This window comes from Lampetra fluviatilis, chromosome 61, assembly GCF_964198595.1.
Source record: "Lampetra fluviatilis chromosome 61, kcLamFluv1.1, whole genome shotgun sequence".
In the NCBI taxonomy this organism is placed as follows: Eukaryota; Metazoa; Chordata; class Hyperoartia; order Petromyzontiformes; family Petromyzontidae; genus Lampetra; species Lampetra fluviatilis.
In genome coordinates this window covers 260,157-284,804 of record NC_136335.1, presented here as the reverse complement: position 1 = coordinate 284,804, position 24,648 = coordinate 260,157, and the positions used below count along the sequence as shown (strand labels likewise).

General features: G+C 54.8%; 2 protein-coding genes across 2 annotated transcripts in view; one reads left to right on the top strand and one right to left on the bottom strand.

The window, feature by feature from the left end:
* The window catches only part of LOC144951220 (uncharacterized), an 84,107-nt gene extending 67,115 nt beyond the window's left edge, over nt 1–16,992 (bottom strand). The window contains exon 1 of the mRNA XM_078881369.1: nt 16,053–16,992. Within this exon, the coding sequence (XP_078737495.1) occupies nt 16,053–16,296 (244 nt within the window). The 5' untranslated portion in view covers nt 16,297–16,992. The remainder of the gene's footprint in view (nt 1–16,052) is intronic.
* On the top strand, nt 16,366–23,033 carry LOC144951219 (uncharacterized). Its single transcript, XM_078881367.1, has 4 exons — nt 16,366–16,417; nt 18,841–18,978; nt 21,605–22,136; nt 22,295–23,033. Exons 1-4 carry the CDS (start codon nt 16,366–16,368, stop codon nt 23,031–23,033), a joined length of 1,461 nt encoding a protein of 486 aa, XP_078737493.1.
* Nucleotides 23,034–24,648: the final 1,615 nt, after the last annotated feature.

The window sequence follows — 24,648 nt, the reverse complement described above, 5'->3', positions numbered from 1 at the left end:
CGAGGGGGTGGGTGGTCAGCACTACCCCGGGACCGCCTTTGTCTCCTCAGTGGCGATGTTTACAAACCGTACACGAGATGATAATTGGTTCTTTACCCTTCTATCTGGCAACAAAACTGACACCTTTTTACAAGGAGTCATGTTTGCATAGACCGCAATACCTGCAGTCATAATACAAACAAAAGAACATAACTGTTCTTTTGTTTGTATTATGACTGCAGGTATTGCGGTCTATGCAAACATGACTCCTTGTAAAAAGGTGTCAGTTTTGTTGCCAGATAGAAGGGTAAAGAACCAATTATCATATTTTTACTGGCAAATGAGGTTCCCATAGCGTACACGAGATATTAATTTGAGGCTGAGTCGACCTAGGGGAGGCCCAGGACCAATTAATGTAATCGTCACTGGTATTTACCGTGAGTGGGAATCGAACTCGGGTGTCCAGGTTCGTAGAGCAGCGTGCTAACCGCTGCACTACCGCTCCCCACACACACACTCACACACATTCACACACACACATTCACACACATTCACACACATTCACACACACATGTGCGTAACGTGCAATCTCACTCTTAAACACACTCACTGATACGTTAATTCACTCACTCACATTCGCACATAATCGCTTCCACATTCGCCCACGCACAAACCCTCTCACTCGCGTATGCAATTACAAATCCACTCACTCAATCACTCACATACGCATTTACTAATTCACTCACAAACCCACTCATTCACACGCCCACTCATTCATTCACCCTTTCATTCACAAATCCACTCATTCACACATCCAATCACAAATTCACTCACTCAATCACAAATCCACTCACTCACTCACATACGCACTAACTCACTTACCAATTCACTCACAAACCCACTCACTATCTCCCGACGTGGCTAGCCAATAACTCATTCACCGTTGGCCCCTCTCAATTCGAGTTATTGTCACGCTTCGTCAAAATAGCAACCGAGGTTTTTTCCAATTCGAAGAAACACGTCGCCACCCTAACCCGAAATCACAAGGAGCCGGAGGTCAGAATGTCGGCATTTCGCACACAATACATCATCTGATATCGGGGCAGCAGCAGCAGAAATTCAGCAGCAGCAGCAGAGATGCAGCAGTGATACAGCAGCAGCAGAATCAGCAACAGCAGAGATTGAGCAGCAGCAGAGATTGAGCAGCAGCAGTGATACAGCAGCAGATTCAGCAGCAGCAGCAGAGGTGCAGCAGTGATACAGCAGCAGAGATGCAGCAGCAGTCAGCAGCAGCAGAGGTGCAGCAGCAGTGATACAGCAGCAGTGATACAGCAGCAGTGATACAGCAGCAGTGATACAGCAGCAGTGATACAGCAGCAGTGATACAGCAGCAGATTCAGCAGCAGCAGCAGTCAGCAGCAGCAGAGATGCAGCAGTGATACAGCAGCAGATTCAGCAGCAGCAGCAGAGGTGCAGCAGTGATACAGCAGCAGATTCAGCAGCAGCAGCAGAGGTGCAGCAGTGATACAGCAGCAGATTCAGCAGCAGCAGCAGAGGTGCAGCAGTGATACAGCAGCAGTGATACAGCAGCAGTGATACAGCAGCAGAGATGCAGGGGCAGAGAGTCAGCAGCAGTATCAGCAGCAGCAGCAGTAGCAGCAGCAGCAGCACCTGAGTCGATCTCGTGACCTTCCAGCGAACCTTCTGCACTGGACGTGATCTCAAAGTGCACCTAGCCTGGCACACGAGTGAACAACCCACATAATGCGTTGTCGTCTTTTTTAGTTTGAATATATTCTCTAGGGTTTGAACAATATTACATTTTCTGAGGGGGGGGGGGGGGGGGGTGGAGGGGAGAATGGCGTTGATAGGAGGACAATTAGAATGTTTTTTGCGATTTTAAATGAATCATCACAATTTCTCTTAAACGCCTTGCGAACTTCTGCTCATTCAGCCGTTTCAAATCAACTCAACGGGTGTTTGTGACAGGGAGAAGTCCCCGTGTAGCCAGTTACCCGGCTAGCTTCTGTGGCAATCATGCCAATGTGGTGTGTAACATGTGTGAACCCAAGCTGATGCCATGACGACAGTGGCCGCGCACGAGCTTTGAACGATGAAGTAGGGGATTTAAAAAAACATCCCTTTAGTTCCGCTCAGTGAAATCCACGCTGCGCACGTGTTCTTCGAGTTAGCGGGCACAAAAAACCCCCCAAAATAACCCCCCCCCAAAAAAAGTACGTAAATCCCCCAAAAACCCTATAAAATCAGAAAAGAATTCTACAAAATCAGAAAAGAATCCTACAAAACGCAAAGAACCATCCCATTTCCCGAATCTCGCACTGGGCGCGCATCTCAGCAAAGGGGGTCGAGACTCGGAATCATCGCCCTGTGAACATCACCGCAGGGTCACGGACGGTGAACTCACTCACGACTCTTTCACTCGCTCACACGTTCACTCGCTACACGTTCACTCTCACATTCACTCGCCACGCGTTCACTCACTACGTGTTCATTCACACATTCACTCACACGTTCACTCGCCCGTTCACGTGCAAGTGAACATCCGAGTGATCGTGCGGGGGGTGGGAGGTTGGGGGTCACCGTGACCCCCCCCCCGCACCCTTTGATGGGGAGGTCACACGTCGAGGCTTGTGGGTTCCTGGGTTCTGAAGGAGTCAAGGGCCTCGTAGTTTATGAGCAACAAACGCCTTCAATGTGGCGCACTCGAGAGAGAGAGAGGGGGGGGGGGGCATCGACCCTTTGGCGGTGGAGGCGGGTGGCCGTGTGGGGCGAGCCCAGGGCTGCCCGGGAGGTGAACAACCTCCTTCTGATGTTCATGGGGGGCGGGGGGGGGGCTGCTCATCAAGACGGGTGGCATGGGTTAGCTACGTACGGTGCGAAAGAAGTTCAACAGACCCTACATGCACACGGTGCTGGTGGTGCTGCTGGTGGTGCTGGTGGTGCTGCTGGTGGTGCTGGTGGTGGTGCTGGTGGTGCTGGTGGTGCTGCTGGTGGTGCTGCTGGTGGTGCTGCTGGTGGTGCTAGTGGTGCTGCTGGTGGTGCTGCTGGTGGTGCTGCTGGTGGTGCTGGTGGTGCTGCTGGTGGTGCTGCTGGTGGTGGTGCTGGTGGTGGTGCTGCTGGTGGTGGTGCTGCTGGTGGTGCTGGTGGTGGTGCTGCTGGTGGTGCTGGTGGTGGTGCTGGTGCTGCTGGTGGTGGTGCTGCTGGTGGTGCTGCTGGTGGTGCTGCTGGTGGTGCTGGTGGTGCTGCTGGTGGTGCTGCTGGTGGTGGTGCTGGTGGTGGTGCTGCTGGTGGTGGTGCTGCTGGTGGTGCTGGTGGTGGTGCTGCTGGTGGTGCTGGTGGTGCTGGTGGTGGTGCTGCTGGTGGTGCTGGTGGTGGTGCTGGTGCTGCTGGTGGTGGTGCTGGTGGTGCTGGTGGTGCTGCTGGTGGTGCTGGTGGTGCTGCTGGTGGTGCTGCTGGTGGTGCTGCTGGTGGTGCTGGTGGTGCTGCTGGTGGTGCTGGTGGTGCTGCTGGTGGTGCTGGTGGTGCTGCTGGTGGTGCTGGTGGTGCTGGTGGTGTTGCTGGTGGTGCTGGTGGTGCTGCTGGTGGTGCTGCTGGTGGTGCTGGTGGTGCTGCTGGTGCTGCTGTTGGTGCTGGTGGTGGTGCTGGTGGTGCTGGTGGTGCTGGTGGTGGTGCTGGTGGTGCTGCTGGTGGTGCTGGTGGTGCTGCTGGTGGTGCTGGTGGTGCTGCTGGTGGTGCTGGTGGTGCTGGTGGTGCTGGTGTTTCACGGCTCCCGTGCGTTCAGCTACCCCGGGTGAGCGAGTTAACGTGGGCGAGTGAACGCGTGGTGAGTGAACGTGAGCGAGTGTCCGTGCTTAATTTGTATTTTCGATGAATCCCCTTCTAAAAGAATCTGCCAACGTCTCGCACCCCCGGGTGAGAGGGACCACTGCCTTCACGGCTCCAACGATGGAGATCGCCTGCTGCGTGTGTCCTATCAAATGTCACTCTCATATGTTTACGGACGAACTTTGTGTGGGTGTTTATATACGCACACATGTGTACTGGGTGTTTATACACGCACACACGTGTGTGTGCGTATTGCACGTTGAACTTCTTTCGCACCGTGCGTATCCAAGCGCGCTAATTCGAGGTACGACTACACGCACGCACGCACGCGCATTAGGAGGCGAACTGAATCTGTGAATCTCCAAACAAGTTGTGTCTAACTTATGGAAGACAAACACAGAGTCAATGACGCTGTGTGTCAGTGTGTGTGTCAGCGTGTGTGTCCGCGTGTGTGTCCGCGTGTGTGTCCGCGTGTGTCCGCGTGTATGTCAGCGTGTGTGTGAGCGTGTGTGGCAGTGTGTGTGTGTTAGTGTGTGTGAAGGACGCTACTGGGCAGTTGGAGGCAGTCGCCCTCCAACAACAACGGAGGGCGGAGGAGCGACGCTCACAACAACGAGCGGAGCGCCGGGTGGCTAAAGCACAGCAAGTTGGCACAGTAGGGGGCACAGGTGGTGCATCAGCCAGTCATCTCGGTCATCTCGGTCAGTCGACCCGTGGCACCTGGGTCTGCCCCGTGACCTCCTGCCAGCGGGCGTTCGACACTTCACGTGGCCTCAAGGTGCACATGGCCTGGCACAAGCGTCGTGGTGACGTCACCGCCACTTAGTGGCGAATGGCGGTTGTTGTTGTGGCAGTGTGTGTGTGGCAGTGTGTGTGTGTTAGTGTGTGTGGCAGTGTGTGTGTGGCAGTGTGTGTGTTAGTGTGTGTGCTAGTGTGTGTGGCAGTGTGTGTGTGTCAGTGTGTGTGTCAGTGTGTGTGGCAGTGTGTGTGTCAGTGTGTGTGTCAGTGTGTGTGTCAGGCTGGCCTGCCTACGATCCAGCATGGGTTTAACCTGCAGGCTGGATTGTGTGAGGAGCTCACAAATCCTTGAAAGATCTGGGCAAAGTCCCATCGGTGAGCTCCTCCGGCAGGCAAGGCTGCGTTGGCTGGGTCACGTAGCCCGCATGCCCAGCCACCGCATGCCTAATCAGCTTTTGTTCGGCCGGATCGAGGGGGCCAAACGGGCGCGGCACGGGCTAGAGAAGAGATGGAGTGATGTGGTACAGGAGAATGTGGAGCTGAGTGGACTTGCCGATGACTGGTACCAGCGGTGTCAAGATCGGCCTCTGTGGAGGAGGCTCGTGAAGGACGCTACTGGGCAGTTGGAGGCAGTCGCCCTCCAACAACAATGGAGGGCGGAGGAGCGACGCTCACAACAACGAGCGAAGCGCCGGGTGGCTAAAGCACAGTAAGTTGGCACAGTAGGGGGCACAGGTGGTGCATCAGCCAGTCATCTCGGTCATCTCAGTCAGTCGACCCGTGGCACTTGGGTCTGCCCCGTGACCTCCAGCTAGCGGGCGTTCGACACTTCACGTGGCCTCAAGGTGCACATAGCCTGGCACAAGCGTCGTGGTGACGTCACCGCCACTTAGTGGCGAATAGTGGTTGTTGTTGTGTCAGTGTGTGTGTCAGTGTGTGTGGCATCAATCTTGAGAGCACAAACATTAATTAGGGCCACTGCCAAAACGTCGTCTGTGATTTTTTTTCCTTTAAAGGCTACAAATAACAAAGACAAAAATCCCCCGTATAGCCTTAACAGACTGTTGGGGCAAGTGCTGCTAGCGAGTGGCACCTATGAAGACCGACACGGCACATGAGCGGGTGGGTGGCCAACACCACGATCGGCCGCCTTTGTCTCCCCGGTGGTGATGTTTACACACCTCACCAGGTACTCATTTGAGGCTGAGTCGACCTAAGGGAGGCCCAGGACCGGTTCAGATAATTGGCACTGGTGCTGGCCGTGAGCGGGAATCGAACTCGGGTGGCCAGGTTCGTAGCGCAGCGCGCTAACCGCTACACCACCGCTGCCCACACCCACAACCATACCCACCCCACCCACCCACACACCCACCCACCCCCACCCACCCCCACACACCCACACTCACCCACACTCACCCACCCACCCCCACTCCCACACCCACCCACGCACCACCCACACAGCCACCCACACACCCACCCACACCCACCCACCCACACTCACCCACCCCCACCCACCCCCACTCCCACCCACACCCACCCACACCCACCCACACAGCCACCGACACAGCCACCCACACAGCCACCGACACAGCCACCCACCCACTCACAACCTTCCTATCCAACAGCGGCTTCTGCTGCTGCTGCTGCTTCTTCTACGCTGCAATGTCCCGACGATTCCACTCTGCGCGGGTTTCCACACTCCCTGCTGTCTCCACACTCCCTGCTGTCTCCACACTCGCTGCTGTCTCCACACTCGCTGCTGTCTCCACACTCGCTGCTGTCTCCACACTCCCTGCTGTCTCCACACTCGCTGCTGTCTCCACACTCGCTGCTGTCTCCACACTCGCTGCTGTCTCCACACTCCCTGCTGTCTCCACACTCCCTGCTGTCTCCACACTCCCTGCTGTCTCCACACTCGCTGCTGTCTCCACACTCCCTGCTGTCTCCACACTCGCTGCTGTCTCCACGCTCGCTGCTGTCTCCACGCTCGCTGCTGTCTCCACACTCGCTGCTGTCTCCACACTCGCTGCTGTCTCCACACTCGCTGCTGTCTCCACACTCGCTGCTGTCTCCACACTCGCTGCTGTCTCCACACTCGCTGCTGTCTCCACGCTCGCTGCTGTCTCCACACTCGCTGCTGTCTCCACACTCCCTGCTGTCTCCACGCTCGCTGCTGTCTCCACACTCGCTGCTGTCTCCACACTCGCTGCTGTCTCCACACTCGCTGCTGTCTCCACGCTCCCTGCTGAGACGCACGTGGGTTGGAGACGCGGGCCGTGAAGAGAGGACGGCGCCAAAAATGCGGAACAAAGTGCGCAGCGGCACGTGGTGGAATTACAGGGGGGGGGGGGGGGGCACGTGGGTTAGCGGAGACGCGACGCAGGCCAAAGAGAGGCGCCGTGCTCGTCCACGTGCGGCAGTGGACAGAGCGCGGCGAGGATGGAGAGAGGCACGGGGGGGGGGGGGAGCTGAGCGCTGGACTTCTTCCGCACCACCGCACGTCGACAACCGCGCTAATCGGAGGTGTGGGGGGGGGACAAACAAACATCAGCGGTTCCTTAGAAATGAGTTTGTCGATCTCGATGAATGAAAAGTGCACGGCTCCCGAGGCGTCCTACTATCGGGAGGAAAGAGCGTTCCAGACGGCCGCAGAAGTGCATCTGAAAGCGTGCGAGGCGGTGGCCGCCCGCGCGACGATGGTTTGTGCTGCTTGACGAGACGGGCGAGGCATCGTGGTTCACTTGCGCCAAGCGCTTTGTTGTGCGTGGTGAGCGCGACCTCGTCGCGAATTCGTTTGGCAGCCAAAGACCGCGGCTCGGCGAGCACCGGACGGACCCCGGTCGGACGCGTGCGTGGAATTGCGTGGATTGTGAGAAAGACAAAGAGGAGGAGGACGAGCATGTGGGTGAGAGGACTCTACGCCGGCCCGTGGCGTCACCCACGCCGGATGATCACGCAGACGGCAGCCGAGGGATGGAACTCGTCCGACCGCGAGCAGAGTGACCGCCCGCGTGAGACGGAGCGGTGAAATCAGCTGCGTCCCGCGAGCGGGTTTTTTTGGCGGATTGTTACCATCGCGGAGGCGGGAGGGTAGTGGCCGTGGCGCGGGGAGGCCTTCATCCAGCAGTGGATTGACCATGGCTGATGACGATGGCGATGGTGAAACAAAATCCACGGGGCCTTAGACTTGACTCACCGTCTTACGGGTGGTCATCATCACCATCATCATCACCGTCCCAGCGGCGTCACGCGAGCTGTGCCACTCCAGCAGTGTCCCAGGCGGGGTCCCCGCGGTACTTTTGGGATTCCAGGAGAGGCGATGGCCTCACCGTTCGCCAGCTGGGGACGGACGCGACTCTCTCGGCCGTGCCGTTCAGTGGCCGATCCGGCAGCCGCCCTTCCCCCAACCCCCACCTCCATTGGTCACGCGTGCGCACGGCAGCGGGCAGCTACCGCCACCGTCAGCCCCCACCCCCGGCCCTCCCAACCCCCTCGGTCTCAGCGGCGATGCGCGCCGCGCCAAGCCACGGGTCCGTCGGCGTCTCCGATGTCGGAAGGCCCCTCTCGTTGGGACTTCACAAGGGGTGGTGGTGGTGGGGGGCCTCCTGTTATCGTTTTTAGGCCCCTCCCCCCCCAAAGACAAAGATCCCCCGTGTAGCCTTAACAGACTGTTTGGGCAAGTGCTGTTAGCGAGCACCTTCGAAGGCCGGCACGGCACACGAGGGGGTGGGTGGCCAACACCACGCCCGGCCGCCTTTGTCTCCTAATTGGTGATGTTTGCACACCGCACCAAGGACTGAGTCGACCTAGGGGAGGCCCAGGATCGGTTCAGATGATTGTCACTGACGTTGGGCCGTGAGCGGAAATCAAACTCCGGTTTTGAAAATTAATTTTTCTTTCTTAAAAGTGTCAGCCCAAGTAGCGAGAGAGGCTTTCTCGGGCTTCCTCCAGCGGAGGTCCAATTCTCTGCCCCTGTACCCCTTCGTTTGTTGTTGTTGTTGTTGTTTGTTGTTGTTTGTTCACACACGTGGGGGGTTGTGGCTCTCTCGCGAGCGCGCAGGGGACCGCCGAACGCCAACGACGCGGTGCCGTAAGGCGATTCAGGCGCAGGGACAAACAACAAAAACACGCGGCACAGACCAGAGATCGCCACCGGTTAGAGCCTTCGCAGACTGTTGGTGCAAGTGCTGTTAAAACGAACAAACACACTTTTGTTTTAACCAGGTAAGGCCCCACTGAGCTGTGTGGCTCTTTTCCAGACGTGACACGGCCACAGATGATAGCCCCAATGAAGTAGCGGCTTACCACCACCATCACCATCATCACCACGTGGAAATACATAACGCCGCAGCCAAATCCTCTAAAACGTGCAACGTCGATTCTAAACGTGGAGGTGGAAAAAAACGGAGAAACCCGGAGAAGAATCCACGAGACCACGTGGATAGAGACCCGCAAACTCCAAATATACAGCAGCAGCAGGCGTCAGGGTCGGGACCGAACCCACGACCTCCTGTAGAACAGGCGAGGTAGTTAACATCTCCTAGCCACCGCGGCGCCCCTGGTAGCGAGTAGCAGCACCGACGAAGGAACCGGAACGGAACAACTCTACGAAAGGGATTGGGTGGCCAGCAACCACGGCCAGCCACAACACAACACACAGGGGGGGGCACAGAGAGAGAGAGGGGGGGCAGAGAGAGAGGGGGGGAGCACGCAATGCCCCCCTTTGTAAGGTTTCCTGTTACTCGGCTAAGCCACGAGGACTGCCCCCACTCCGTGAGCCCAGGGGATGTCCCCCCCTCTCACTCACTCGTTTACAGGCGCTGCCTTTAAGGGGGACCGGTCGGGCGGGCGGAGATGGTAGCCGTGGTGATGGTGGTGGTGATGGTGGTGATGGTGGTGGTGGTCATGGTGGTGATGGTGGTGATGGTGGTGATGGTAGTGATGGTGGTGATGGTGTTGGTGATGGTGAAGGTGGTGGCGGTGGTGATGGTGGTGGTGATGGTGGTGGTGGTCATGGTGGTGATGGTGGTGGTCATGGTGGTGATGGTGGTGATGGTGGTGATGGTGTTGGTGATGGTGTTGGTGATGGTGATGGTGTTGGTGATGGTGAAGGTGGTGATGGTTGTGATGGTGGGGATGGTGGTGGTGATGGTGGTGGTGATGGTTGTGATGGTGGGGGTGGTGGTGGTGATGGTGTTAGTGATGGTGAAGGTGGTGATGATGGTTGTGATGGTGGGGATGGTGGTGGTGATGGTGTTAGTGATGGTGAAGGTGGTGATGATGGTTGTGATGGTGGTAATGGTTGTGATGGTGGTGATGGTTGTGATGGTGGTGATGGTTGTGATGGTGGTGGTAGTGGTGGTGATGGTGGTGATGGTGGTGATGGTGACGGTGGTGGTGATGGTGGTGGTAGTGGTGGTGATGGTGGTGATGGTGGTGATGGTGACGGTGGTGGTGATGGTGGTGGTAGTGGTGGTGATGGTGGTGATGGTGACGGTGGTGGTGATGGTGGTGGTAGTGGTGGTGATGGTGGTGGTAGTGGTGGTGACGGTGGTGATGGTTGTGATGGTGGTGATGGTTGTGATGGTGGTTGTGATGGTGGTGGTAGTGGTGGTGATGGTGGTGATGGTGGTGATGGTGGTGGTAGTGGTGGTGATGGTGGTGGTAGTGGTGGTGATGGTTGTGATGGTGGTTGTGATGGTGGTGGTAGTGGTGGTGATGGTTGTGATGGTGGTGATGGTTGTGATGGTGGTTGTGATGGTGGTGGTAGTGGTGGTGATGGTGGTGATGGTGGTGATGGTGACGGTGGTGGTGATGGTGGTGGTAGTGGTGGTGATGGTTGTGATGGTTGTGATGGTGGTTGTGATGGTGGTGGTAGTGGTGATGGTTGTGATGGTGGTTGTGATGGTGGTGGTAGTGGTGGTGATGGTGGTGATGGTGGTGATGGTGACGGTGGTGGTGATGGTGGTGATGGTGATAGGCCGAAGGGGAACAAAATTTAAAAACCACCCCAAGTAGAGAAGCAAAGAGAACCCAGGTAGCTCAAATGTGCCCCTGGTTTTCGTGGGAAGTACAAGTCCCCCCTAAAAAACGAGACTCTCTGATGAATTGAAATAATCAATGGGAATCCCTCCGGACAAAATAATCACGAGACTCAGTGAGGCTTTCCTGGGTCAATCGTGTTTAGTTTAAATAAGCACAACACTGTCGTAGTGGTGATAATAACAACAATAACGCACACAGGGATAGTTTCAAACACGCAAAGACAAAGATCCCCCGCATAGCCTGATAGACTCTTCGGACAAGTGCTGTTAGCGAGCACCTACGAAGACCGGCCCGGCACACGAGGGGGTGGGTGGCCAACACCACGCCCGGCCGCCTTTGTCTCCACAGTGGCGATGTGTACACATCGCATCACTCACACACCAACCCACCCACGCACCCACCCAACCCACGCACCCACGCACCCACCCACCCCACGCACGCACACTCACTCACTCACTCCATCACCCACCCACCCACCCACCCCACCCACGCACGCACACTCACTCACTCACTCCATCACCCACCCACCCATCCACTCGCCCACCCACCCAGACACCCACCCGCGTGGGGAGCCCACGGCTGCGATGACAAAGCAAACACGCCGTACTCCTCCTACGACTCGTCAGCAACGGCGAGCGGATCTCCACTCATTCCGCACCGATGGTCATCTGAGCCGGTTCTGGGGCCTCCCCTAGGTCGACTCAGCAGCCCGTTGAAGGCGATACTGGGGGGATCTTTGTACTCGGAGTGTGTGTGACCTCTCCACCTTATGATGAACGGGTTTTCTCTCGATCCTGACTGAAACTCGTGCCACCGGTTATCGGCCCAACACCCAATACCGTGACATCACCTGCAAATCACTCCACTGGCAATCACGAAGCATCAGCTGCATCAGCAGCTGCGGTAGCAGCGGCAGCATCGCTCCCCCACCGACTGCGAAAACGTGGTAGGACCCTCCTGAAGAATAGTCTTGGGACTCGGAAAGGCTTTTCAGAATGTGTATCCTGCGGTAGAAATCCGATGAGCTATGAAGCTCTTTATATGGGGGCGTTCCTGGGTAAGCAAACGTCGTGATAATAAGACATTTATATTTGGGTAAATCCTCACCCCACCACCCTCTGCGGGAGAGAGCCGTGCGTGGTTGAATGGTGAGGGGTGAATGGTGAAGCTGAAATGCTCCCCCCCCCCCTTAGAGAGAGAGCGAGACACACACAGAGACGCACAATCACCCACCCCTCCACCCGCACCCCACAGCGGTCGAGATGGATGTTGGCACCCTGACCCGGGCGGTGGGTGGGTGAGGGGTGGGGGTGGGGGGTGAGGGATGGAGGTGGGGGGTGAGGGGTGGGGGTGAGGGGTAGGGGGGGGTGTCACCACGCGCGCGCAGGTGACAGGCGTAGCAGCAGCAATGCAGACACTCGCCTGTCTCACTCACTCACACAGTCACTCACCCACACTCACACTTACTCACTTAAACACTCACACGTTCACTCACTCACACACTCAAACACTCACACGTTCACTCAATCACACAAACACTCGCACAAACACTCACACGTTTACTCACTCACACAAACACTCACTCACTCAACCACTCACTCACACATTCACTCACACACTCACACATTCACTAACACACTCACACACTCACACAAACACTCACTCACACACTTAAACACTCACGTTTACTCACTCACACACTCAAACACTCACACGTTCACTCACTCACTCGTTCACTCACTCACTCGTTCACTCACTCACACATTCACTCACACACATACTCACCCACTCACAACAACAACCGCTATTCGCCACGAAGTGGCGGTGACGTCACCACGATGCTTGTGCCATGCCATGTGCACCTTGAGGCCACATGAAGTGTCGAACGCCCGCTGGCAGGTCACGGGGCAGACCAGATGCCACGTGTCGACTGACTGAGATGACCGAGATGACTGGCTGATGCACCACCTGTGGCCCCTACTGTGCCAACTTGCTATGCCTTAGCCATCCGACGCTTCGCTCGTTGTTGTGAGCGTCGCTCCTCCGCCCTCTGTTGCTGTTGGAGGGCGACTGCCTTCAACTGCCCAGTAGCGTCCTTCACGAGCCTCCTCCACAGAGGCCGATCTTGACACCGCTGGGACCAGTCATCGGCAAGTCCACTCAGCTCCACGTCCTCCTGTACCACATCACTCCATCTCTTCTCTAGCCCGTGCCGCGCCCGTTTAGCCCCCTCGATCCGGCCGAACAAAAGCTGTTTCGGCATGCGGTGGCTGGGCATGCGGGCTACATGACCTAGCCAACGCAGCCTTGCCTGCCGGAGGAGCTCACCGATGGTTCTTTGCCCAGATCTTTCAAGGATTTGTGAGCTCCTCACACAATCCAGCCTGCAGGTTAAACCCAGGATGGATCGTAGGCAGGCCAGCCTAAATGTTTCTAACCGGCGAAGATATTCCATTAGGGGGGGTCCACGTTTCGCAAGCGTAGAGAAGGGAGGGAATGACTGTGGCCGAGAAGACCTGAAGCTTCGTGCGGAGTGATAGACCAGGTATCTTCCACACAGCGTTACGCAACCGATGAAATTTTTTTGCCGCTCGACTGATTCGGAGTGAGACCTCTGCTGTTAAACTGGAGCCGGTCATATGCACACTGCCCAGGTATGGGAAACTCTACACTCTCTCCACTACTGCCCCATCACCGATTGGGAGTTGTGTGGGTGGAGTGTCCCATGGTACAAAATATCCAGGCAGGTGCTTAGTTTTGGTGGGGCTGATGGTAAGGCCCCACCCACTCACTCACACACACATACTCACCCACTCACACACACATGCTCACCCACTCACACAAACCACAGGTGGCCGCCGGTTTCGTATGGCTCAAATTAATCTACAGGCCCACATGAACCCATTCCCCAGACCCACATGAACCCATGTACCCAAACTCGACTCCAGTTAATTTTGGCAACAGAGTTAGCAGAGTGGCAATACTCGTGGCTCGCAGCACGAGTATGGCGAGAGGTCAGGAGGTGGAGAGTGGTCAGGAGGTGGCGGTGCAGCATTCAACTCAGCGAATCTCCCTCCGACACGAAGCGAGTCTCTCGTCCACAATGGCCACGACACTCGTGGCCGAAAGAAAACATTAAAACCACGATCCCGGAGCAACGAATTTCGAGAGCCTACAGGGTTTAATAAACCACGGGGAATCATTCGCGTGCTCCTCCTCCATAACCACCACCACCACCACCACACCATCATCATCACCATCACCCCCTTCGAGAGAAAGAGAGAGTCGGGGGCAGTTCACAGACGTGCGCTCGCTCCAGCTCTTGCTGCGTGTTGACGCACGTCTGAGTCGGCATGCAGCCAAGGCCAAGGTCCCACCGTGCCGGTGTAGCAGGGATGTTGGGGGGGGGTAGGCTGTGGACAGCCCAAGCCCGGCCGCCTTTGTCTCCCCCACGTGCTGACGTTTTAGTAGCCGCGCTTGGTGCTCATTAAAGGCCGAGTCGACCTATGGGAGGCGCGGTCTCGATACGAGCCACTCACGTCGGCAGTGAGCGGGGATCGAACTCGGGTGGCTGTGGGTTCGCAGCCTCGTGCGCCTAACCACTGCGCCACCGCTCCCCAACACACACAACACACACACACAACACAACACACACAACACACACACACAACACACACACAACACACACACACAACACACACACACAAAACACACACACACAACACACACACAACACACACACACACAACACACACACACAACACACACACACAACACACACACACACAACACACACACACAACACACACACAACATACGCACGCGCGGACAAAGCCAACAACGATGCCCCTATAGCCTTAACAGACTGTTGGGCCAAGTGCTGTTAGCGAGTAGCATCACCTATGCAGGCCAGCACAGCACACGAAGGGGTGGGTAGCCAGGACCCCACGCCCGGCCGCCTGTGTCTCCCACGTGGCGATGTTCACACACCGCACACGGCACACACACACACGTGTGTACGTACAGACATACAGAAGCACACACGCGCACATCACAAGTGTGTGTGTACATTAATATGTGTACATGTGTGTACTGATGCACACGTGATTGCTTGTGCGCACAGGTGACCCGAGTTCGATTCCCGCTCACGACCAACACCGGTGACGATTTTCTGAACCGGTCCCGGGCATCCGACTCGGCCTCAAATGAGTTCCCGTGCGGTGTCTAGTAAACATCGCCACAAGGGAGACAAAGGCGGCCGAACGTGGTGCTGGCCATTCCTCCCCTCGTGTTCCATGCCGGCTTTAATAGGCGCTCGCTAACACTTGCCCCAACAGTCTCGTTAAGGTTCTGCCGGGTATCTTAGTCCTTTGCCTTTTGTGTGCGATTGGACACTTGTGTACTGGTGTGTCCGCAAAAGTATGATGTACACGCGTGCACAGGTGTGTGTGTGCACAGGTGTGCGTGTGTGTGCGTGTCTATGTGCGTGTCTATGCACAGGTGTGTGTGCACAGGTGTGTGTGTGCACAGGTGTGTGTGTGTGCACAGGTGTGCGTTTGTGTGTGCACAGGTGTGCGTGTGCACAGGTGTGCGTGTGTGTGTGCACAGGTGTGCGTGCGTGTCTATGTGCGTGTCTATGCACAGGTGTGTGTGTGTACACAGGTGTGTGTGCACAGGTGTGTGTGCACAGGTGTGCGTTTGTGTGTGCACAGGTGTGCGTGTGTGTGCACAGGTGTGCGTGTGTGTGCACAGGTGTGCGTGCGTGTCTATGTGCGTGTTTATGCACCGGGGTGTGTGTGTGTGCACAGGTGTGTGTGTGTGCGCGTGTCTATACACAGGTGTGTGTATGCACAGGTGTGTGTGCACAGGTGTGTGCACAGGTGTGCGTGTGTGCACAGGTGTGTGTGTGTGTGCACAGGTGTGTGAGTGTAAAGCTGAGTCTGTGCGCATGTGCGTTAGCGAATGCGTGTAAACTTGGGTTAACACAATACAATTGGTAAAAATAAATTTTGGTTTACGGTTCGCATAGCAATGTCTAAACAAGTCGAACGTGCAAACACACACACAGACACACACACAGACACACACACAGACACTTAGACACACACACTCAGACACACACACACAGACGCGTGTGCGAACAGGTGCGTGAGAGCGAGAGAGCGTTAGTGTGCGCGAGTGATTGAGTGTGAGCGATTGTGTGTGATAGTGTGTGTGTAATTGTGAGAGTAAGTGTGAGTGGTTGTGTGAGAGTGAGCGAGTGTGATTGTGTAAGTGTAAGTGGTTGTGTGAGAGTGAGCGAGTGTGATTGTGTGATTGTGTGTGTGTGGTTGTGTGAGAGTGTGGTTGTGTGTGTGGTTGTCTGAGTGTGTGGTTGTGTGTGAGTGTGTGATTGTCTGAGTGTGTGGTTGTATGTGAGTGTGTGTGTGCGCGAGTTTCCCCACCAGAGATGAACGCCGATCCCTCTTCCCCCGGCTCCACGCTGTTCCCGTGCGCTGCTGACGAGGCCGGCACCGCCACCGCCACCACCATCAGCGCCATCAGCACCACCACCATCAACTGCTGATGGTGCCGCTGGGCCATCACTAAACCCCGATGGCTCCCTGTCGTCACGACAGTCATCTTCTTCCTCGCCACCACCACCACCACCATCATCATCATCACGACCACCACCACCATCATTGTCATCTCCTTCGGATCCAGTTGTCCCGTGCTCGCCGTGAGACGGAGACTTCTCCCGGCTTCTGAGTCGCTGTGATGAAGGTCATCACGGCCCCGGCGGTGCGTGACGGCGGTGGTGGAGATTCGGGCGAGTTACATTGAGAGCAGCAAGGGGTGCAGAGTGTGGTGAATGGTGGGTGTGGGCGAGTGTTTAGCTGAGTGCACGTGTGACGAGTGGGTGCGTCTGTGGGTGGGTGCGTCTGTGGGTGGGTGCGTCTGTGGGTGGGTGCGTCTGTGGGTGGATACGTGTGTGGGTGGATGCGTGTGTGTGGGTGGATGCGTGTGTGTGGGTGGATGCGTGTGTGTGGGTGGATGCGTGTGTGTGGGTGGATGCGTGTGTGTGGGTGGATGCGTGTGTGTGGGTGGATGCGTGTGTGTGGGTGGATGCGTGTGTGTGGGTGGATGCGTGTTTGTGGGTGGATGCGTGTGTGTGGGTGGATGCGTGTGTGTGGGTGGATGCGTGTGTGTGGGTGGATGCGTGTGTGTGGGTGAGTGTGGGTGAGAGTGTGGGTGAGAGTGTGCAGGAGTGTGTGGGTCCGTGTGTGCGTGTGTGGGTGCGTGTATGGCTGTGTGTTTTTTGTTGGTGAGTGTGTGTGGCGGTGTGTATTTTGTTGGTGAGTGTGTGTATATAAAATGCTGATTGTGGGTGAGTTTCTAGAGAGCGACCCCGAGAGCTGAGTGGCGTTTCGCGGAGTGTGGAGCTCCCCGTGAGTGGAGGAGAGGGCTGTGTCACAGCGGCCACCCATCCCCACCCCCCAACTCAACCTCCCAGAAGCTCCCCCCCCCCCCCTCTACAGCCTCCCCCCTCCCCCTCCACTCATCATCCGTGACTGGAGTAACACACTCAGCAACCACACTCAACCACACCCCAACACCCACACACAATCGCCACACACCCATACACAACGCGCACACACACACGCACACCATGCTACACCACACACACACACACACCATGCCACACCACACACACACCATGCTAAACCACACACACAATGCTACACCACACACACAATGCTACACCACACACACACACACCATGCCACACCACACACACACACCATGCTACACCACACACACGCACACCATGCTACACCACACACACACACACCATGCCACACCACACACACACCATGCTACACCACACACACGCACACCATGCTACACCACACACACACACACCATGCCACACCACACACACACCATGCTAAACCACACACACACACCATGCCACACCACACACACACCATGCTACACCACACACACACACACCATGCCACACCACACACACACCATGCCACACCACACACACACCATGCTACACCACACACACACACCATGCCACACCACACACACACCATGCTACACCACACACACACACCATGCCACACACACACCATGCCACACCACACACACACACCATGCTAAACCACACACACACACACCATGCTAAACCACACACACACACCATGCTAAACCACACACACACCATGCCACACCACACACACACCATGCTAAACCACACACACACACACCATGCCACACCACACACACACCATGCTAAACCACACACACACACCATGCCACACCACACACACACACCATGCTACACCACACACACACACACCATGCCACACCACACACACACCATGCTAAACCACACACACACACCATGCCACACCACACACACACACCATGCTACACCACACACACACACACCATGCCACACCACACACACACCATGCTAAACCACACACACACACCATGCTAAACCACACACACACACCATGCTACACCACACACACACACCATGCCACACCACACACACACCATGCTACACCACACCACACACACACCATGCCACACCACACACACACCATGCTACACCACACACGCACACCATGCCACACCACACACACACCATGCCACACCACACACACACCATGCTACACCACACCACACACACACCATGCCACACCACACACACACCATGCTAAACCACACACACACACACCATGCCACACCACACACACACCATGCTAAACCACACACACACACCATGCCACACCACACACACACACCATGCTACACCACACACACACACACCATGCCACACCACACACACACCATGCTAAACCACACACACACACCATGCCACACCACACACACACACCATGCTACACCACACACACACACACCATGCCACACCACACACACACCATGCTAAACCACACACACACACCATGCTAAACCACACACACACACCATGCTACACCACACACACACACCATGCCACACCACACACACACCATGCTACACCACACCACACACACACCATGCCACACCACACACACACCATGCTACACCACACACGCACACCATGCCACACCACACACACACCATGCCACACCACACACACACCATGCTACACCACACCACACACACACCATGCCACACCACACACACACCATGCTACACCACACACGCACACCATGCTGTGTGCACGTTCAGGCCACGTGGAGTTCCCTCCACCTTTGCTGCAGCAGACGGACAGAGAAAACGACGAAGATGCAGGGCCGCCCTTTCCTGAAACCACTTTGGAGCTCCGCCACCCTCTCCTCAGCGTAGCCTCGTGGATGATGACGCCAGGTGGATGATGACGCCAGGTAGTGGTGACGACGTTAGGTGGATGATGACGTCAGGTGGATGACGACGCCAGGTGGATGATGACGCCAGGTAGTAGTGACGACGTCAGGTGGATGATGACGTCAGGTGGATGATGACGCCAGGTAGTGGTGACGACGTCAGGTGGATGATGACGTCAGGTGGATGATGACGTCAGGTGGATGATGACGTCAGGTGGATGACGACGCCAGGTGGATGATGACGCCAGGTAGTGGTGACGACGTCAGGTGGATGATGACGTCAGGTGGATGATGACGCCAGGTAGTGGTGACGACGTCAGGTGGATGATGACGCCAGGTGGATGACGACGCCAGGTGGATGACGACGTCAGGTGGATGATGACGTCAGGTGGATGATGACGCCAGGTAGTGGTGACGACGTCAGGTGGATGATGACGTCAGGTGGATGACGACGCCAGGTGGACGATGACGCCAGGTAGTGGTGACGACGTCAGGTGGATGATGACGTCAGGTGGATGATGACGCCAGGTAGTGGTGACGACGTCAGGTGGATGATGACGTCAGGTGGATGACGACGCCAGGTGGATGATGACGCCAGGTGGATGACGACGCCAGGTGGATGATGACGCCAGGTAGTGGTGACGACGTCAGGTGGATGATGACGTCAGGTGGATGACGACGCCAGGTGGATGATGACGCCAGGTAGTGGTGACGACGTCAGGTGGATGATGACGTCAGGTGGATGACGACGCCAGGTGGATGATGACGCCAGGTAGTGGTGACGCCAGGTAGTGGTGACGACGTCAGGTGGATGATGACGTCAGGTGGATGATGACGTCAGGTGGATGACGACGCCAGGTGGATGACGACGCCAGGTGGATGACGACGCCAGGTGGATGACGACGCCAGGTAGTGGTGACGTCAGGTGGATGACGACGCCAGGTGGATGACGACGCCAGGTAGTGGTGACGTCAGGTGGATGACGACGTCACGTGGATGACGACGCCAGGTGGATGACGACGCCAGGTAGTGGTGACGTCAGGTGGATGATGACGTCACGTGGATGATGACGTCACGTGGATGACGACGCCAGGTGGATGACGACGCCAGGTGGATGACGACGCCAGGTAGTGGTGACGACGTCAGGTGGATGATGACGTCACGTGGATGACGACGCCAGGTAGTGGTGACGTCAGGTGGATGATGACATCACGTGGATGACGACGCCAGGTGGTGACGACGCCAGGTGGATGACGACGCCAGGTAGTGGTGACGACGTCAGGTGGGTGGATGATGACGTCACGTGGATGATGCCTGGTGTTTGATGTTGGAGTGGTGGATGACGTCTGCTGGTGGATGATGATTGGTGGATGCCTGGTGGATGATGATGGTGGATGATGTCAGGTGGATGATGGTGGAGTGGCGGCTGATCTGTAATCACTCGACAGGGAGGGCAGGATTGGGCCTAGTTGGGACGATGCCATTTTAATTGCTTTTATTATACCTTGAATCAGCATAGTTACGTTATCTTTATGACTATAATTATCATTGTCGGTATCTTAAATGCATTTAATGGAAGGGAGGGGGCAGGGGGGGTTTTAGATTGTTAAGCATCATACAAAAAAAGACGAGATTGTAGTTTGTATAAACTGCAGGCAAAACGCCATGCTCTGATGGGCCCAACCCACACCGGATATGCAAGTCATGATTAATATCATTACATACAGTATATAATAATCATATCATATTTCATATATATAAACAGTACAAACCAGGTTTTCCCTCAGGCCCCATAATATAACATATGAAAACAACATCTTGCAACAAGCACACGTATACTTAGTTATGTAAATAACCGGGGGTAGTCAAAACACAACATACATTCCTGTCACCTTTTCTCCCCGCCAAAATTGTTTGTTAATATTTAATATTTCATCTCACCCACCCCCCCTCCCCCCGTTTAAAAAGGTGAAAAGGCTTTTTTATTTATATATATATTTTTGTAACTTTTAAATTCAGTTTCGTGCACAGGGCAAAAAAGGCATGCATGCATAACGGGCCTATGTAGTAATTCGTCTTATTATTGCATTATTATTACTCAAACGTCCATTGCTTTACACACACACAGCCGTCACCCCCCCCACCCCCCTTTACTCCAAGGCAACACTACAACGCCATAAACAACAACAACACTTCGTGCGACGATCATAAGTTAATAACAGACGCAGTTTCTCTGGGTTATAAGATGAGAAGGCGCACTTGGGGGCGGTAGGTGCGTCTTATAATCCGGTATGTTTGAGTAGGCCGTGTGTGTTGGTCCGTGTAAACATCAGCACCACCGGGGAGACAAAGGCGGCCGTGCCTAGTGCTGGCCACCCACCCCCTCAATATGTGGAGCTCGCTAACAGCACTTGCCACCCAGTCTGGCGAAGGCTTCACGGGGGATCTTTGTCTTTGCAACTGCCGCCTGGGGTCACCTGCTGCCAGTGGAGCCTCTGGCAAGCCTCAAAGTGCACCTAGCCTGGCACAAGCGGCGAATGGCGGTTGTTGTTGTTGTGACAATATTAATGACTGACTTTCGGATGCGTCTTATAATCCGGCGAATGCGGCAATGATGACATCTCGATGAGCGGGTTATGGGGAGAAAGAAAGGAACACGCAAAACGAGGATGAGCGCGGTTGGCAAACGTACGGCGCGAAAGAAGTTCAACGAACACGCGTGAACCCAGTCCACAGTACGGAGAATCGGCACCGATCGCTCGTGGCGATCATCATCATCCACCAGGCATCATCATCATCATCCACCAGGCATCATCATCATCCACCAGGCATCATCATCATCATCCACCAGGCATCATCATCATCATCCACCAGGCATCATCATCATCATCCACCAGGCATCATCATCATCCACCAGGCATCATCATCATCCACCAGGCATCATCATCATCACCAGGCATCATCATCATCCACCAGGCATCATCATCATCATCCACCAGGCATCATCATCATCATCCACCAGGCATCATCATCATCCACCAGGCATCATCATCATCACCAGGCATCATCATCATCCACCAGGCATCATCATCATCATCACCAGGCATCATCATCATCATCACCAGGCATCATCATCATCCACCAGGCATCATCATCATCATCCACCAGGCATCATCATCATCCACCAGGCATCATCATCCACCAGGCATCATCATCATCATCCAACAGGCATCATCATCATCATCCACCAGGCATCATCATCATCCACCAGGCATCATCATCCACCAGGCATCATCATCATCCACCAGGCATCATCATCCACCAGGCATCATCATCATCCACCAGGCATCATCATCATCATCCACCAGGCATCATCATTCACCAGGCATCATCATCATCCACCAGGCATCATCATCATCCACCAGGCATCATCATCCACCAGGCATCATCATTCACCAGGAATCATCATCATCCATCAGGCATCATCATCATCATCCACCAGGCATCATCATCATCCACCAGGCATCATCATCATCCACCAGGCATCATCATCCACCAGGCATCATCATCATCATCCAACAGGCATCATCATCATCATCCACCAGGCATCATCATCATCCACCAGGCATCATCATCCACCAGGCATCATCATCATCCACCAGGCATCATCATCATCCACCAGGCATCATCATCATCCACCAGGCATCATCATCATCATCCACCAGGCATCATCATCCACCAGGCATCATCATTCACCAGGAATCATCATCATCCATCAGGCATCATCATCATCATCCACCAGGCATCATCATCATCCACCAGGCATCATCATCATCCACCAGGCATCATCATCATCCACCAGGCATCTTCATCATCATCCACCAGACATCGTCGTCTCGCGCTCGCCGCCGATGTCTCTTCAAGTTGCCGAACTCATCACGGAGGTGTTCTTTTTTGCGTCCAACTTACTGTCAAGGTGTTCCAAATATAAACATCGTCTTGGCAGATTCATTTTGGTTCAAGCCAAAGCCAAAGCCAAATCCAAATCCTGACCGCTGATGAGACGCTGAATGACGAACCGGCTCGAGGTTGTGTTCGTGCTGCCGCGTGTTCAGTGAAATGCGGTTGCAATGACAAGAGGCCAGTTTTTGGCCGATGGGATGTCTAACATATACCAACTTTTTCTGGACGTGGAGGGACAGATGTGTAAATGCGAGTGTTCGGTGCACGTCCTGTTTCCATTGCGGACGATCCCAAGTGCGGATTTTGGTTCTCGAGTTAACGGTGAAACGTCGGAAATTGGTGTTGTTGTAGATGTAACGATGGCAAATGGAGGATTCATAAGCAAACAAATATATAAAAACTTAAGTTATAATACGACTACCATCATGATGAATAAGACACGTTTAAATGTGTCAACACGATGGCATTATGGTGGTGATAAAAGTGTTACAAGAAATGACATGACAAGAAATATAATATTTTAACAAATCAACAGGATTATGGAAACGGTAAACATTTGGAAAGTACATTATTTAGCAATATCACGTTGATGGTAGAAACAGGTTCAAATAGCTGAACAGTAAGTGCTCGGAGTGTGATAACGACGACAATTAGAGACGTGTGATGGAGGCAATGACAGATTCATGTTTTCGGAGCTATTTAAGCAAATGTTGAATGTGATTATTTTGAGACTTTCCCTCTGAACAAACTCTGGACGAGTTTAAAACGACAGCGATGCAAACAACCTCAAATCGGCACGGCCGTCAGTCTCTCGTGAATTTGAGATGTTTGGCTGCGTCGGGTGGTGGAGGGCTTCACGACAGACATGTGGCCAGGTCGTCTTTGAGTCGTGGGCCTGGCCCCAACACAAATCAACCGCTGGCTGTGAACCCCACCAAGTGTTGAGTCAGCAGTGTATTCACGACTATCGTGGACATCATTACAGGTTGATGTTTGGGTTAGATCGCGTAAATAAATGTGTCGTTAACCCCACCACCACCCGACACAGCCAACTAGTAAGGGTTGTCGCGTTAACAGAACGTGCCAATTTCGTGACTAGTGCAGCACTAACCGGTGTGGTGGAGAGCCAAGCCACAACATGTACAATGATAGACGCCTGATAGCAGTGCTGTGATGAGAACACGCAGTACGTCATGTGGTGGTGGTGGTGGAATCGTAACGACGATGATGGCGATCATTATTTACGTTTTTTAAAAGTAAAATTGTGGTTTTTTTCCATCATGTTTGTTTTTGTACTGTTTGTTGTGACGTTCTGACCCCGTGCCGCTACTGGAACATCTGTGAACAAAGAGCTTCACAGCTCATCAGATTCCTCCCGCGGTAGAAATCTTCTGAGAAGCCTTTCCGAATCTCGCTGGTTCAGGAGGGTCCTGCCAAGTTTATCCGCAGTAGCCAGTAGCGATGTTGCTGTTGCCGCTGCTGCTGCTATTACTGCTGCTGCTATTACTGCTGTTGCTATTGCTGCTGCTACTACAGCTGCTGCTGTTGCTATTACTGCTGCCGCTGCTGCTACTACTGCTGCTGCTACTGCTGCTACTACTGCTGTTGTTGCTACTGCTGCTATTACTGCTGCTGCTACTACTGCTGCTGTTGCTACTACTGCTGCTGTTGCTACTGTTGCTGCTACCACTGCTGCTACTACTGCTGCTGC